A 16,874-nucleotide genomic window follows, 5' to 3' on the forward strand; every position below is an offset into this window, starting at 1 on the left:
TTAGGGAGGCCCGGACCGCTTTCCGCCGATTGGCTGTGACGCAGACGGAGGACTGGCAAGCGGATCGCGCCGATTGGCTGCGGACCGAGGCAGAAAGTGCTGAGAGTTCCATTCCGCAGAGCGCGCTGGGCCTTGAGGATTTAAGCCTAGGAGTCGAGGGGAAACTTGCCCTTTCTTTCGAGGGATTCTCCAGCACGTGGCGGGGAACTGAGGAATCCGGTAAGTATTGAGGATGTGGGTTTGCAGACTCTTTCCCCCCTTTCCGTGCTAGTGCTGTGCTTGGCTGTCCACCCATATTTTATCTCCTCCTGCGCGGCAGGCAGAAATCCAACAGGTGAAGCCTCACTTTCTCTCCCTGGAGAAGCTGCACCTGTTGCATTTGCAGCCCTGTGCACGGCTCTTAAAAGGCAGAGGAGACCTGGTGAAAGTAAGGTGAAAGGTTTGTAACCCCTAGCTTGTGGGAGTGGTGGAAATGCATAAAGTTTTCACTGTTTCAGAGGACTGGGCAGAATGAGGCCTGAGGGCGTTTAGTCCCCTGTAAATACTTGCAGCCACGTTTTTTAGAGCATGTTAGCAGTTAGATCTTGTCCTCCAGGAACGGGGAACCTGCAGCCTTCAAGAAGTTGCTGGACTCTCCATCAGTTCATACAGGGATGTTGGAAGTTGTCATCCAGCACAGTTTGGAGTGTTGTTATGCTTTGCTATATTTGCTGTGTTACAGGCAACATCACAGACTTGTGAGAAAAACGGGGAGAGGATATAAACACAATAATAATTAACATGCCGATCATCAAAAATGTGCCATAAAGTTCAGAGCTAACCATCTTTATTCGTAGATGTTCCGCAAAAGCCAGAAGCTTACTCATGACTAAGTGTTACAGGATTGCAGTCCTAAGCACATATAAAGTGCACCCATGGCTTCCCCCAAGGAATCCTGGGAACTGTAGTTCTCCCCTCAAAGAGCTACAGTTCCCATCACCCGTAACAAACAGCAGGTCCCTGGATTTTGTGGGGAAAGTCTTGTGCTTTGAAGCGTGTCGGGTGTGCCGTAAAAGTATGGTGCGGATCTGCCCCTCGTCTTTCTGTGATATGCCAACCAGCTCATTTTAATGCCAATAGCAGGCAGGCAGTCAAGCTGCTGCTTATCCCCTTTAAACAAGGGCTGCAAAATGTAATGATTAAACTGAGTTCTTTTCCTCAACACTGGCTGGTTCAGCTGCTATGACCCATTCCTGAATATGGATAACTTGCCCACAGTGACCTGTACGGCCTGTCTTGCACGAGGCCACCAGCCAGAGCGATGTTATTCCAGCTATTAAAATATGCTCCAGCTGCCAATACTGTTTCAGTCCAAAGTCAAGGGTTTGCAAATGACTTGCAAAGCCCTGAACCACTTGGGACCTAAATAGCTGAGCGAGAGCCTCTCCCAGTATGTCCCTACCTTGGAGTTAAGGGTGAGAGAACCTTCATGGTGTCTCACCGCCAGAAACTGCACATCAGTCCAGGAGGGAAGGTCCTTTCTGCTGTGGCATCTAATCCTTGGAACTTCATGGCCCTTGAAATCTACTTGGTGCCTGCGCTGATGGTTTTTAGAGGCTAAAATGCGGCTGAGCACTCAGGCCTTTCACTCAGGCTGCAATCTGAAATGGTTTCAATTGTTGTTTATATTGTATTTTTATTGTCCCGTTGCATTTTATGACTTTGTTCCAGTTATATTGTTAGTCACCCAGAGCCCTGTGGATGTGCAACAGAATCTAAATAGACTTAAGTAAATAAACTGGATTAGGTAACTGATTCAACTCTTTAAAAAAAAAAAAAAAGGCGTACACCTCTTAACCAAATTATAATGAATACAAATTACAAACTGTAGGTGGCAGGGCATTGTTTTTATAACAAGCATTCCCCACTTTTTCTCTCTTGCATGTTTGCATCATCTAAAAACAGGGAGCGCCTCCTTCAGAGTGTTTGTTTTTACCCTTAAAGTAAAGGTAAAGTTACCCCTGCCCGTCAGGGCCAGTCGTGACCGACTCCGGGGTTGCGCGCCCATCTCGCTTAAGAGGCCAGGGGCCAGCGCTGTCCGGAGACACTTCCGGGTCACATGGCCAGCGTGATGAAGCTGCTCTGGCGAGCCAGCACCAGCGCAGCACATGGAAACGCCGTTTACCTTCCCGTTAGAAAGCGGTACCTATTTATCTACTTGCACTTAGGGGTGCTTTCGAACTGCTAGGTGGGCAGGAGCTGGGACCGAAAGACGGGAGCTCACCCCGCCGCGGGGATTTGAACCGCCGACCATACGATCGGCAAGTCCTAGGCGCTGAGGTTTTACCCACAGCGCCACCCACGTCCCTTTTACCCTTAGGTAAATGTAATTAGTGAATTACCGATAATCAACAAAGAAACACAATTAATTGGCTGAGATTTTCTTAGCCCCTGGCTTTAACGAATCCTGCTAAGCTGCGTGTTTCAGCTTGGGAGAGGACGGGTGCATAGCTTTCAGCAGAATAAACCACAAATTATAATAAAAAGACGCCTATGAATGTCATGTGTGGCTATTGTGGGTGTGTTGTTTCTTACACAGAGGTGCTTTTGGGGTACGAAAGGTATGTAAAGTGGCCCCCAGGTTATGCTGGAACTAGTAACTTTTCGTGAAGTTCTGAAGTTGATGCTCATGGGAGTCATATAAAGGACCCCTAACCATTAGGTCCAGTCGTTCCCGACTCTGGGGTTGTGGTGCTCATCTCGCTTTATTGGCCGAGGGAGCCAGCGTACAGCTTCCGGGTCATGGGGCCAGCATGACTAAGCCGCTTCTGGCGAACCAGAGCAGCACTCAGAAACGCCATTTACCTTCCCACCACAAAGGTACCTATTTATTTACTTGCACTTTGACGTGCTTTCGAACTGCTAGGTGGGCAGGAGCTGGGACCGAGCAATGGGAGCTCACCCAGTCACGGGGATTCGAACCGCCGACCTTCTGATCAGCAAGTCCTAGGCTCTGTGGTTTAACCCACAGCGCCACCCATGTCGGGAGTCATATAGAGAGAGATAATCTTGAACTTGGAAGGGTTTCACGAGGGCAGTGTTAGAAACTGGGATAGAAAAGCTAGAGCCAAATGGCTTCTGGGACCTGGGTTGTGGGCACCAAAACAGAATGTCTAGTTCTCTTCCACTCCGGAAATCGCTTCTGTGCATGCCCAGACGCCAGAAATCACGCCTGTGCATGTCTGTGGTGCCAGAAATCACAATTTTTGGTGTCTGGGCATGCACAGAAGCTATTTCCGGTGCCGCGGACATTAGCAGACACAATTTCCAGTGTTGCACTGTGCCGGTCTGGCCCACGAAGGATCTCTGCGATAGTAATATGGCCTATGCCCGGTAAGCCTTGCCGACCCCTGGTCTACTTGCCATGGAGGGTGGAGGTCAGCAACACTTTATTTATTATTTTTATAAGCATGAACCAATACACAATTCACATAAGAGACACGTTGTTAACATCACGTTTTTATCAGAAATGGTTAATACATGTTTGATTTGGTGTTGATAATAAAATTATTGGTCCCATATTTCAGTTTTCAAAACACTCTACCCTCTATTGTTAAACTCCTTAACATATTGTCTATCCTTAACATATACAGTGGTACCTCGGGTTAAATACTTAATTCATTCCGGATGTCCGTTCTTAACCTGAAACTGTTCTTAACCTGAAGCACCACTTTAGCTAATGGGGCCTCCTGCTGCTGCCGCGCCTCCGGAGCCCGATTTCTGTTCTTATCCTGAAGCACTATTTCTGGGTTAGCGGAGTGTGTAACCTGAAGCATATGTAATCTGAAGGTACCACTGTACTTCGAGGCTTCAAAGCACATACGTTTCAGTAATCCTTGAGTGTCAGCCAGGCGCAGAAAATAGCACCCAGACTTTTTGAAGTGCTTGCAAATGAAGAATCTTTAGGCGCAAAATGTGCTTGGCGCCCTGCTAATTTCGAACCCTGAAAGAGGGTCATGTAGCCCTGCCCCCTAAAATGCTGGGTTAGCAGTTTTTAAAGCCAGACATTCTTAGCTCTGGCCCCTCTGATGCCCAGGACATTCTTGGACGCTAGGCAGTATTTCAAAATGGACTTTAGCTGTTTGGCGATTGCGAGCTGCCTGCAGTTGCCCAATTAGCTGCACACGGCCTTTTTGCTATCCTTGAGGAGTTAACGAATAACTCGGGATGAGTTTCCCCAGTTAAGACAGCCTGAGCTTTGTTCTTGCTGTAGTTTGTGCCTGTTTAAGGCTCCAGCCCTGCCAACAAGTCACACGGAGGTCAGCAGATGAGAAGCATCTGTTGCCTTGGGCAGGCTGGCTTGTCAGTCTTGCTCCAGACAGGGCGGCTGCCCTGCTCCACACCTCCCAAGCTCAGAAGCAGGGGTCCACTGCAGCCACGCCATATATTTAAAGCACATGGCTTTCCCCACAAAGAGCCCTGGGAACTATAGTTTGCTAAGGGTGCTGGGAATTATAGTTCTGCGAGGGTAAACTGCAGCTCCCAGGATTCTTTGGGAGCAGCCATGCCTGTTAAAGTGGTATAAAAGTGCGTTGCTCCGCCCACAGTTGCCTCTGCCCCGCCCACCACTTGCAAGTGACCCCCAGAAGGCTCTCTGCAAGAGGATGTGGCCCTTGATCTGGAAAGGGCTCCCTGCCCCTGTTTGAATGGGTCCGTGGGGTAGGGTGTCACTTCCCGATCTTTGAATACACTTTTGTGGTTTTTAAATATCTCTGTTGTTACGCCGACTGTATAGTTACATGTGTATTTATTTTACAGTGGTACCTTGGTTCTCAAACGCCTTGGTACTCACACAACTTGGAACCCAAACACTGCAAACCCGGAAGTAAGTGTTCTGGTTTGCGAACACTTTTCGGAAGCCGAACATGCTCCGTTTTGAGTGTTACGCTTCCGTTTTGAGTCCCGCACTTCCATTTTGAGTGTTACGCTGAGGTCTTGTCTGTTTTTGCTATTTATTTCGCATTTTTGTTTTTGCGGCTCTTTTTTTTGTTTTTCTGGCTGTGTGGAACCCAGTTCAGCTACTGATTGATTGATTGTGTGACTGCAGTACATTGTTTATTGCTTTCATTTTATGAATCAGTGGTCTTGTTTAGACAGTAAACTTCATGTTGAACTGCTCTTTTAGGGGTTGTTTTTAAAAAGTCTGGAAGGGATTAATCCATTTTGCATTACTTTCTATGGGGAAGCGTGCCTTGGTTTTGGAACGCTTTGGCTTTGGAACGGACTTCCGGAACGGATTAAGTTTGAGTACCACGGTACCACTATACAGTCATACCTCAGGTTACAGACGCTTCAGGTTGCATTTTTTCAGGTTACGGACTGCCGAAACCTGGAAGTACCGGAACGGGTTACTTCCGGGTTTCGGCGGTCGCGCATGTACAGAAGCGCTAAATCGCGCTTTGTGCATGCACAGAAGCGCTGAATCTCAACCTGCACGTGCGCAGATGCGCCGCTGCGGGTTGCGAGCGTGCATCCCGCACAGATCACGTTCGCAACCCGATCGTCGACTGTATTATAAACCTCCTTGGTGGCTCTGTTAAGGACCACAAAGCAGAGTATACAGACATGATAGCTCACTTAACCTTTCTCAATTTCAGCTTCCAAAGTTTTGGGAATCCCCTTTGCCTGCCCTCCGGCCAATCCTCTGCCGTGCTTTCTCTCTGAGCTGCTGCAGACCTCTGCTGCCATGGCCAGCCTCCCCAAAGCAAATGGAAACCCCATAACTAAGGAGGAGTGGACCTCTCACAACAAGATGGTGATGGAACCTCTAGACACCAACGACCCAGAGGTAAGAGGGCTTCTTGTTTGGACAGTGACGTCAACCAGGAGAGGGTAGTATTGATTCTGGCGGAAGAAACCGGAGGGCAGGGACAGCTGTCATTCGTCGGCAATGGTTTTGAGCAACCAGGGGACAGCAGGTCATTGACCTTTACGGGCTCAGTGACGTTCATTGAGAAAATTGCACTTTCAGATTTTCCCACCTTTACGGGCTCAGTGACGTTCATTGAGAAAATTACACTTAACCCTTTCAGATTTTCCCACCTTCCTACCTCTGCAGCAGAGAGGGGGCCTGTTTGGGCCCTCCCAGATTCTGCTGGAGTCCAATTCTCTCTCTCTTTTTAAATTTTTTATTTCAAAACCAAAAAAATTACAAACATCAAATTCAAAATCCATATTCATTTTCTAACATAAGCCTATTACATAGATTACCTAAATTAAAATATATCTAATTGCTCTAGGCTTCCCTTTGCTATATGTAAATACAACGCAGTTAACAAATTATATTATAAATGATATTATAGGTTTCCATATACCCCCCACTCCCCTTCACCCATGTGTGATCTCAATATTTGACTTCTTCCATCTTGTTGTGTTGTTATAATTTAATAATTATTCAATTGATTCTATTATTATTTCCTTGCTTACCCCTGCATGTTTTACACATTCTCTATTAATATTTCAATTCCAGAACCATGTTTTTCCATGTATTCCTTCACTCCATCCCACTCTCTAATTATTCTCTGATTGAGTGGCTTCTAATAATTGCCATCAATTTTGCCATTTCTACAAACTCAGAGTTTGTCTCTTTATCTAGGTCCGGGGAACCCAAAGCGACTTGCAACCAAGCAAATAGACAGTAAACCCCACATAGATGCATTCAAACCAAGAGGGAAAAGAAATGCCTTAAAAACATTCCCACCCACTTCTAAAAGGCCACAGATGGTTTAAGGCTGGGTTATAGAGGAAAGCTTTTGCCTGGCACCTAAGGATATAGAACTACGGCGCTAGCTGAGCCTCCCTGGGGAGAGCATTCCAAAAAAGGGGAACCACAGCAGAAAAGACCCTGTTCTCATACTGAGAGCGTCTCTTAATTTCATTGTGGCACTTCAGATTGGGGCTGTCCTGCTGACGTTGTTTGCACTCTGGGGCCAGGTTAAAATGTGCTTCTTCAATCTATACATTTAAAAAGTGGTGGCTATTTTGCCCGCGCTGTTGTTTTCACCTGACTTTATTTGTTGTCAATGAAATTTTTTTGTGGTATGGCATGTCTATATATTTTTTTAAATATTGTTAAGTTGTTTGAGGGGTAGTAAGCAATGAATTATTAATGCTGTTGTTCAATTGGTGTGTTGTTTTGTTATTTGCTTTACGTTCTGTCCTTCACCCTGGTGAATAGTAGCAATAACTGTTACTAATACATAAAGTTCTATAAATGCAACCTAATGTCAAAAACTTACAAGAGCAGCATAAAAACCAACCACTGGAGGAAAAGCACATGTTTAAAAAGCCTGGGGAAATAGGGAATATTGAGGGGTGTGCAAGGAACACCTTTAACACTTGAAACAAGTGATATAAATTCTGTTGAAAAGAAGTCACCCAATTAGAAATGTTTCAGCCTGCAGTCCTACGCCCAGTTAACTAGTCACATCTAACTCTGGGCTACCTATTTGAGAACACCCATAGTTCAGTGATAGTGCATCTGCTGCCTAAAACTCTGAAAAGCTGCTGCCAGCCAGTGTGGGCCACCCTGAGCTAAATGTCCCAATGGACATTTGACCCAGTTGTTGTTGTCGTCGTCTTCTTTGGCGATACTTGTAGCTGAGTAAGATTGTCTTCCATAAACACGGTTTTAACAGTGGGACCGTAAGTGACCGTGGAGGCTAATTCTGGATCCACACGTCCTTCCACAGTGGGGACATAGGTTTCCAGATGGGAGTTGATCACGGTGGGGATTTGCCAAGCATGCCTTCCTCTTAGCATGTATCTCCCTTTCGTCCTGAGTTTGAGTGTCTTCAAAGCCCATGACACCTTTGGTAAAGGTTGTTCTCCAGTTGGAGCACTCACAGGCCACTTTTTCCCAATTGTTGGTGTTTATACTACATTTTTTTTAGATTTGCCTTGAGAGAGTCTTTAAACCTCTTTTGTTGACCACCAGCATTACGCTTTCCATTTTTAAGTTCGGAATAGAGCAGTTGCTTTGGAAGGCAATAATCAGTCATTTGCACAACCTGACCAGTCCAACGAAGTTGATGTTGAAGAATCATTGCTTCAACACTGGTGATCTTTGCTTCTTCCAGTACACTGGCAGTAGTTCGCCTGTCTTCCCAAGTGATGTGTAATTTTTCCCCGGAGACACCGTTTATGGAATCGTTCGAGGAGTTGGAGATGGTGTTTATAAGTGGTCTGTGTTTCACAGCATGACATTTTACTGTGTTCCTACATGCAGTTGGCGCTGTGGGTTAAACTACAGAGCCTAGGACTTGCTGATCGGAAGGTTGGCGGTTCGAATCCCCGCGACGGGGTGAGCTCCCGTTGCTCGGTCCCAGCGCCTGCCAACCTAGCAGTTCGAAAGCACGTCAAAGTGCGAGTAAATAAATAGGCACCGCTCCGGCGGGAAGGTAAACGGCGTTTCCGTTTGCTGCTCTGCTTCGCCAGAAGCGGCTTAGTCCTGCTGGCCACATGACCCGGAAGCTGTACGCCAGCTCCCTCGGCCAATAAAGCAAGATGAGCGCCGCAACCCCAGAGTCGGTCACGACTTGACCTAATGGTCAGGGGTCCCTTTACCTTTACCTTACACCTTTGGGGGAAAGGTGTGCATGCAGGAGGTCCATAGCACCTCTAGGCCGGGCGAGAAAAGACTGTCTGCATGAGACCCTGCCAGTCAGTTCCAACAGTACTGAGCTCAGTGGCCCAATGGGTCTCACTGGGTCTAAGGCAGCTTCTTCTGTCCCTGTATCCATTTCTTCTTCGTGCAAAGGTCTATGACATCATCAAGAAAGAGAAGCGGCGGCAGCGGCTTGGCTTGGAGCTGATTGCGTCGGAGAACTTCGCCAGCCGGGCGGTTCTGGAGGCCCTGGGCTCCTGCATGAACAACAAATATTCGGAGGGATACCCGGGACAAAGGTAGGGGCCAGAGGACTTGGGCTCCAGGCCCGGATGAGATCCTTTCCCCCCATGCCAAGCAAACTTGTCTGTGTCTCATTGTTGATAAGGCTTCCAGTGACACGTTGTCAGGAGCGAGCCGGCAGTAAATCACACAATCTGCACAGACCTGGCTGAGTGTCAGGCCTAAGGAGTGCAGCAACTCATCCCTGGTAGGTCTTGCCCCACGGATCGGTTGCTGAGACTGAAAGTCCCCGCCTTTCCACAGCCATCTGAGTCCCCTCTTTCCCAGGGCTTTCTCCAAGCAATCTGAGATGGAGCCTGCGTGCAGCCAGCCTCTCCTCCACCCTTTTTCATGCCTCTTCTGGTTCCGGGAGACAAGGGAGGCAGGCAAGCTTTTTGCAGTAGAAGGGGGAGGCATCCTTGATTCTTCACCAGTTTGACTCCTCTCAGCCTCTTGATCTCCCTCTTCCCCTGCTTCAGCTTCTACCACTGATTCTGCACTTCCCTCTGCCACAGACTCCCCCAGCTCACTAAGCCCTGTTACCTCTTCTCCCGCTTCCTTGTCCCCCACCAGTCTTCAGGCTCTGAGCCTTCGTCCCTTGGGGGTTCCTCGGCTGGTTCTTCCCACCATTCCTCTGCACCCAACCAGTCAATGACACGGGTTGTGATGACCTTGCCTTGCTCTCAATAGCTCTTAACTCCACCCCATGGCACCCAGTTTATGTCTGTTGTCAATCGTATGATGCACCTCTGGCGAGAATAGAGACTATGAGTCAGTGTTGCGGTTATGAAAATGGAGATGCACACACAAAACTTTCCTTCTCCTTCCTTGTTTTAGGTACTATGGTGGGACGGAGTTTGTGGATGAGCTGGAGAGGCTGTGTCAGAAAAGAGCCTTGGAGGCTTACGGGCTGGACCCACAGAAGTGGGGAGTCAATGTTCAGCCCTACTCAGGTATTCCTGTCATCTAACTGGTAATGGAGGGCTGTGGAGAGGGCTGGTTCCTCTGTGGGAATCTAGCGATATAAGCTGTAAGCCAGGCTTCCTCAACCTCGGCCCTCCAGATGTTTTGAGACTACAATTCCCATCATCCCTGACCACTGGTCCTGCTAGCTAGGGATCGTGGGAGTTGTAGGCCGAAAACATCTGGAGGGCCGAGGTTGAGGAAGCCTGCTGTAAGCTCCTTGGATCAGAGGCCTGGCCTCTCCCTCTATAAAGCACTGTGTGTACATGGATGTCTTTGCTGGGTTCCCAATTCCTATCAGTCCCAGCCAGAGTAGTCAATGGTTGAGGGATGCAGAAACATCTGGAGCAGGGACAACCAGTGGAGTGTTCTCCATCAACCCTATCATTGGTCATGCTAACGGGAACTGTAGCCCATTATATTTAGAAAGCAGTATGCTATAATCATAATAATCATAATATATTTATACATACATACATACATACATACATACCCCGCTCATCTGGTTGGGTTTCCCCAGCCACTCTGGGTGGCTCCCTACAGAATACTAAAAACACGATAAAACTAGCTGAAGAAGTGTGCATGGACATGAAAGCTCATACCAAGAACTAACTTAGTTGGTCTCTAAGGTGCTACTGGAAGGAATTTTTATATTTCTTTATTTTATTTCATTTATTTTATTTTTTGTTTCGACTACGGCATACCAACACGGCTACCTACCTGTAATGATAAAACATCAAACATTAAAAACTTCCCTAAACAGGGCTGCCTTCAGATGTCTTCTAAAAGTCAGATAGTTGTTTATTTCCTTGACATGTGATGGGAGGGCGTTCCACAGGGCAGGCACCACCACTGAGAAGGCCCTCTGCTTGTTTCCCTGCAACCTCGCTTCACACAGTGAGGGAACCGCCAAAAGGCCCTCGGAGCTGGACCTCAGAACATATGCTACAATATGTTCAGGTTTTGTCTCTCCCCCCCCCCCCCTTTCTCATTTTCAGGGTCTCCAGCGAACTTTGCAGTATACACGGCCCTCGTAGAGCCCCACGGAAGGATCATGGGCTTGGATTTGCCAGATGGAGGCCACCTGACCCACGGCTTCATGACGGACAAGAAGAAGATCTCTGCCACCTCCATCTTCTTTGAGTCCATGCCTTACAAGGTGAGCCGCGTTCCGTGTCGAGGGATCTCTGTCCTTCTTCTGAATGCAGCTATTTGTTGGGTCGTCTTCTTCTTTGGTGATCACTCGTAGTCCATTAAGATTGTCTTCCATAAACACTGTTTTAACAGTGTGTCCGTAAGTGACTGTGGAGGCCAATTCTGAATCCACACGTCCTTCCACAGTGGGGACATAGGTTTCTGGGCGGGAGTTGACCATGTTGTGGATTTGCCAAGCGTGCCTTCCTCTTAGCACGTTTCTCCCTTGCTTCCTGAGTTTGAGTGTCTTCAAAGCCCATGACACCTTTGGTAAAGGCTGCTTTCCAATTGGGGTGCTCACAGGCCACTGTTTCCCAGTTGTTGGTGTTTATACTACATTTTTTCAGATTAGCCTTGAGAGAGTCTTTGAACCTCTTTTGTTGACCACCAGCATTAATAATAATAATAATAATAAAATATTTATATCCCGCCCTCCCCAGCCAAAGCCGGGCTCAGAGTGGCTAACAACAATAAAAGTAACACAGTTTACATAAAATCACAATCAATTAATTAAAATGCATTCTAAAATCAATTCAGAGTCAAATTAATGGCAACCACTGGGCTAGAGTTCTGTGAGGATTACCGAAGGAGGGGGTCAGACTGTGCCTTGGCCAAAGGCCTGGTGGAACAGCTCTGTCTTGCAGGCCCTGCGGAAAGATGTCAAGTCCCGCAGAGCCCTAGTCTCTTGTGACAGAGCATTCCACCAGATCGGGGCCACGGCCGAAAAAGCCCTGGCTCTGGTTGAGACCAGCCTAACCTCTCTGTGGCCGGGGACCTCCAAGATGTTTTTGTTTGAAGACCGTAGGTCCTCTGTGGGACATACCAGGAGAGGCGGTCCCGTAGGTACAAGGGTCCTAGGCCGTATACGCTTTCCATTTTTAAGTGTGTGGTGGTTGAGCACTTGGCTGCCGAAGAATGCGGTCAGAAGTTTATTTGCCGCAGCTCTTCCTTGGCACGGTATCCTGGTAGCCAATTCAGCTTGTAGTTGTGTAGTGAGAGGTGTGAGGCACCAAGTATGAGCCAGCCCCTCGCCTTGTAGATGCAAGCTTGAGAACTTTCTGCTTGGACCCTTCCTTGGTGCCTGCTGGTGTCTCTGTTGCCAATCTCCTCTTCTGGTGTCTACCGCAGTGTGCCCCCCCCCCCCAGGCAACACCAGAAGCTGGAGGAGCTGCTCCTGTTGAACTTTTCTTCTTGGTCCTCCTTCTCACCAGGTCAACCCTGAAACTGGCTACATCGACTATGACAGGCTGGAGGAGAATGCCCGCTTGTTCCACCCAAAGCTGATCATCGCAGGTAAGACGATTGGTGGAGATGTACCCTTACTAACGTTCTGTAATCGCCAACAATCCACCCACTCCACCAGGGCCAGGGCCTTCTCAGTGATGGCTCCAACCTGGTGGAATGCTCTGTCCCATGAGACCAGGGTCCTGCAGGATTTAACCTCCTTCTGCAGGACCTGTAAGACAGAGCTATTCTGCCTGGCTTTCAATTTGAACTTAGCCTGATCTTTTATTCCCCTTACTTCCCTCCCTCTCCCCTTTTTATGAAGATTACCCACTCTGGGATCCCACAGCTAATTCTCCCCTGGTCTCCTCGCTGGCCCAAATAGGACTAATGTAGCCAGCTAGCCCTGGTGATCATCTAATGCTTATTGGATGGATTTTCCCCCTAAATTGATTTTTGAATTCTGAATTTATTGTTATTCACGTTTTATACTGTATTTTATGCTGTTTTTTGTTGCATCAATTAAGTGTTTTAAATTTCCCAGCTGGTCTTGGGCATTCTGAATGGTCTCTTCTCTCCTAGGGGTCAGCTGCTATTCGCGGAACCTGGACTATGCTCGCATGAGGAAGATTGCCGATGAGAACGGGGCATACCTGATGGCTGACATGGCTCACATCAGCGGCTTGGTGGCCGCCGGCGTGGTGCCATCCCCCTTCGAGCACTGCGACGTGGTCTCGACCACGACGCACAAAACCCTGCGGGGGTGCCGGGCGGGCATGATTTTCTTCCGGAAAGGTGAGGATTGCGGCGTAGAACAACTGCCTGTTTTTTCCAGGAAGGGGGCGAACTTAGGGGTGGGCAGTCAGGGGCCACATGCATCAGGAAGTGGGTGGACCTAATGGTCAGGGGTCCCCTTTACCTTTTACAGTGCTTATTCTCCAGCATCCTCAGTTGTGATGGGGAGAAAGGAGCTGCTAAGACTTAATATAGGCAGCTAGGTAAAGGGACCCCTGACCATTAGGTCCAGTTGTGGCCAACTCTGGAGTTGCGGCACTCATCTCGCTTTATTGGCTGAGGGAGCCAGCGTACAGCTTCCGGGTCATGTGGCCAGCATGACTAAGCCACTTCTGGTGAACCAGAGCAGCACACGGAAACGCCGTTTACCTTCCCGCCGGAGCGGTACCTATTTATCTACTTGCACTTTGATGTGTTTTCGAACTGCTAGGTTGGCAGGAGCAGGGAAGAACAACGGGAGCTCACCCCGTCGTGGGGATTCGAACCTCCGACCTTCTGATCAGCAAGTCCTAGGCTCTGTGGTTTAACCCACAGCGCCACCCGTGTCCCAATATAGGCAGCTAAGAATAAATAAATTTGTTCTCCAAGCCAACTTCATTTGGCCCTTCTCATATGACCAAGTAATGCCAATGCTATCAATTCTTATTTTGTAATTAAGTAAATTTCTAGGAACTCTATATACAGTTGTACCTTGGTTCTCGAATGGAATCCATTCCAGAAGTCCATACGACTTCCGAAACTGTTCGAAAACCAAAGCGCGGCTTCTGATTGGCTGCAGGAGAGACTTAAGCAGAAGCTGTGTTGGACGTTCGGCTTCCAAAAAAGGTTCGCAAACCGGAACTCGCACCTCCGGGTTTGCGGCCTTCGGGAGCCAAAACGTTTGAGTCACAAGGCGTCTCGAGAACCAAGGTACGACTGTAATGGTTTTATTATACAGTGGTACCTCAGGTTACATACGCTTCAGGTTACGTATGCTTCAGGTTACATACGCTTCAGGTTACAGACTCTGCTAACCCAGAAATAGTGCTTCAGGTTAAGAACTTTGCTTCAGGATGAGAACAGAAATCGTGCTCCGGCGGTGTGGCAGCAGCAGGAGGCCCCATTAGCTAAAGTGGTGCTTCAGGTTAAGAACAGTTTCAGGTTAAGAACGGACCTCCGGAACGAATTAAGTACTTAACCCGAGGTACCACTGTATTTATTTATTTATTGCATTCATAGACCAGCTTTTTGTCCATGGTTCATTTAATCCACACACAACAACCCTGTGAGGTAGGTTAGACTTAGAGGCAGCGACTGTCCCAAGGTTGCCCAGTGAGCTTCATGGCTGAGTCAGGATTCGAACTCTGGTCTCCCAGTCCTAATCTGACGCACCAACCACTACACCTCCACTGAAGTCCTTTTGAACTGAGAGACACCATTGCTCTGCCTCCCTGTGCTTTCTACTCTAATGGGGAGAAGCTCCCCCATCGCCTGCGCTTTTAACTGGTGACACCAGGAATCGCACACAGGACCTTCGGCACTTCAAGCGGGTGTTCTGCCACTGAGCCGCAACCTCTCTCAGTAGCTGATTGCGTTTGGAGTTGAGCGTTCGGCTCTAGGTGACTGCAGAGTTGAAGCCAAGGGGAAAGATTAGCCTAGAGCAGCAGTAGCAGCACCCCAAAAACTCCTGCCCCAAATTGCCCTCCTCCTTTCTGTTCTCCCCAGGTGCCCGCAGCGTGGATCCGAAAACGGGGAAAGAAATCCTGTACAACTATGAAAGCCTGATAAACCAAGCAGTGTTTCCTGGGCTACAGGGAGGGCCCCACAACCACGCCATTGCAGGTGAGGCAGGCTCTCTAAAACAGGGAGGCTGGAGGTAGGCTGCTAGCTCTGTGAGCAGGGTGGATAAAAATCAATGATTTAATTTTTTAAAAAATAATTTAAAACGGATTTTTTAAATTTAAATCAGATTTTTTAAATTTAAATCAGATTTTAAAAATAAAATGCTCTTGGAGGAAAGATCTTTCTAAAGGTAGTTTTCTATTTAAGTTACATTATAGTCCAAAGGCTATTCATCAGCAAAGAAGGATTTGTTTAAAGTTTTTCATAAGTGCGAAAACTCAGTCTAAATTAGTTTGACACATATGCTATAATGTTATTGCTTTAGTTAAATAAACTGCTTAAATTGTTATTAAAGAAATGGTTATTTTTCTTCTTCCAATAAAGTACAGCAGAAAAGTTGTCCAAATATAAACAGTTAACTTACTAAACATCACAATAATTTCATTATTATCTGTCTATGTATTTCTAATAGTATAACCAAATCAGTAGCTTTGGATATTACTGTAAAAAAATTATTATTCCAAAAATGAAACCTTCCTCTCGTTGTAAATATTAAGATTATATCAGCAAGAATGAGTTTTCAGGGGTGTGGTGTGTTGATTTAAATCAAGTCTTATTGACCAGTGATTTAAATTGTGATTTAAATCCACCCTGTCTATGAGTGATCTGCGATAGATCTGGTGGAAGGGCAACAAGGAGGGAGGGAGTTCCAGAATCTGGGAGCAGCCACCGAAAAGGCCCGAGAAGATGGAGGTGTTTGATGAGACATCTTTCCCTGTTCCACACACCCCTGCCCACCCCCTCTCTTCTTTTTCATCCAGGAATTGCGGTAGCTCTGAAGCAAGCCATGACTCCGGAATTCAAAGCTTACCAGAGGCAGGTTGTCGCCAACTGCAAGGCCTTATCCAACGCCCTCGTTGGCTTGGGATATCACATTGTTACCGGTAAGGAACAGCTAGGACACAAAACACACAAACACACACACACACACACACACACACAGAGTCGGCTCTGTCAGGAAGAAACATTACGGACAGAATCATTGCCACACACAGGAAGAACCAAGGAGTTTGAATTCTTCACCTGTAGCTGTATACATCATTTAATGCGGCAATATGAAGGGAAGGTGTTAAAACTGCAATATAAGGGATTGTTGTGATATAAGGGGTTGTTATTTTGACTGGAGCGTAACTGAAATTTGTAAGGTTTTGGAACAGAAATAAAGTAAATCGCCAAACCATCATTTCTAGCACGGGGGGACCGGGACCTAAATTGTATAATTTGGGACCTCAATGATTGGTATTACTCAGTGCTTTTTTTTCTAAAAAAATGTTTAGGGGTGCTCTCGTTTTCCTACTCATATTGAAATACTGCCCTCAATGAGGACACACTTAGATTCACAAAATGTTTCGGGGTATGTGTGCCCCTGTGTACCCCCAGAAAACAAAAGCACTGGTATTACTAACTGTATTATAATTTGGCATTGTTATGATGAGGCTGTTATTGGATTGTTGTAATTGAAAACTAGTAAAAATTATTATTGGAAGAAAGAAAGAGAAAATGAAAGGAAGAGTCACCCCTGCTTTTCCTTACAAGTGAGGCTGTGATTGCGAACCTCTGCACCTTTATTAATATCTGGTGTTGCTTCCAGGTGAATTGGCTGGAGGCTTTTGCAATGTTTTGTCTGGGGACAGAGTCTGCAAGTTCATCACCTCTGCTTTAGAGAATGTAGCTTGGATCGTACGCTTGAGCCACCGTTAACAGTTTTGTTTTGCTCCATGGGATGCCGGGGTGTGTGTGTGTGGCTGATATCTCAGTCCCAGAAGCTTAAAAGCCTTTTATTTTATTTATTCATTACACTTTATATACCACCATTCCACCCCCTTTAAGGAGCTCAAGGTGATATACGTCGTTCTCCCTTTCATTTAATCCGTACAACAACCCTGAGCAG

General features: G+C 47.1%; 1 protein-coding gene and 1 long non-coding RNA gene across 2 annotated transcripts in view; one reads left to right on the plus strand and one right to left on the minus strand.

Moving 5' to 3' along the window:
* Positions 1-16,874, plus strand: part of SHMT1 (serine hydroxymethyltransferase 1) — a 23,489-nt gene continuing 6,615 nt past the window's right edge. Inside the window, exons 1-9 of the mRNA XM_028706601.2 lie at positions 1-219; positions 5,637-5,827; positions 8,798-8,943; positions 9,764-9,879; positions 10,888-11,048; positions 12,295-12,376; positions 12,890-13,102; positions 14,807-14,923; positions 15,745-15,867. Of these exons, the coding sequence (XP_028562434.2) occupies positions 5,726-5,827; positions 8,798-8,943; positions 9,764-9,879; positions 10,888-11,048; positions 12,295-12,376; positions 12,890-13,102; positions 14,807-14,923; positions 15,745-15,867 (1,060 nt within the window). The 5' untranslated portion in view covers positions 1-219; positions 5,637-5,725. The remainder of the gene's footprint in view (positions 220-5,636; positions 5,828-8,797; positions 8,944-9,763; positions 9,880-10,887; positions 11,049-12,294; positions 12,377-12,889; positions 13,103-14,806; positions 14,924-15,744; positions 15,868-16,874) is intronic.
* On the minus strand, positions 140-1,574 carry LOC144325446 (uncharacterized). Its single transcript, XR_013390604.1, has 2 exons — positions 1,442-1,574; positions 140-734 (listed from the first exon to the last, which is right to left on the minus strand). It is a non-coding gene; the product is annotated as an uncharacterized LOC144325446 (long non-coding RNA).

Source organism: Podarcis muralis, chromosome 14, assembly GCF_964188315.1.
Source record: "Podarcis muralis chromosome 14, rPodMur119.hap1.1, whole genome shotgun sequence".
NCBI lineage: Eukaryota > Metazoa > Chordata > Lepidosauria > Squamata > Lacertidae > Podarcis > Podarcis muralis.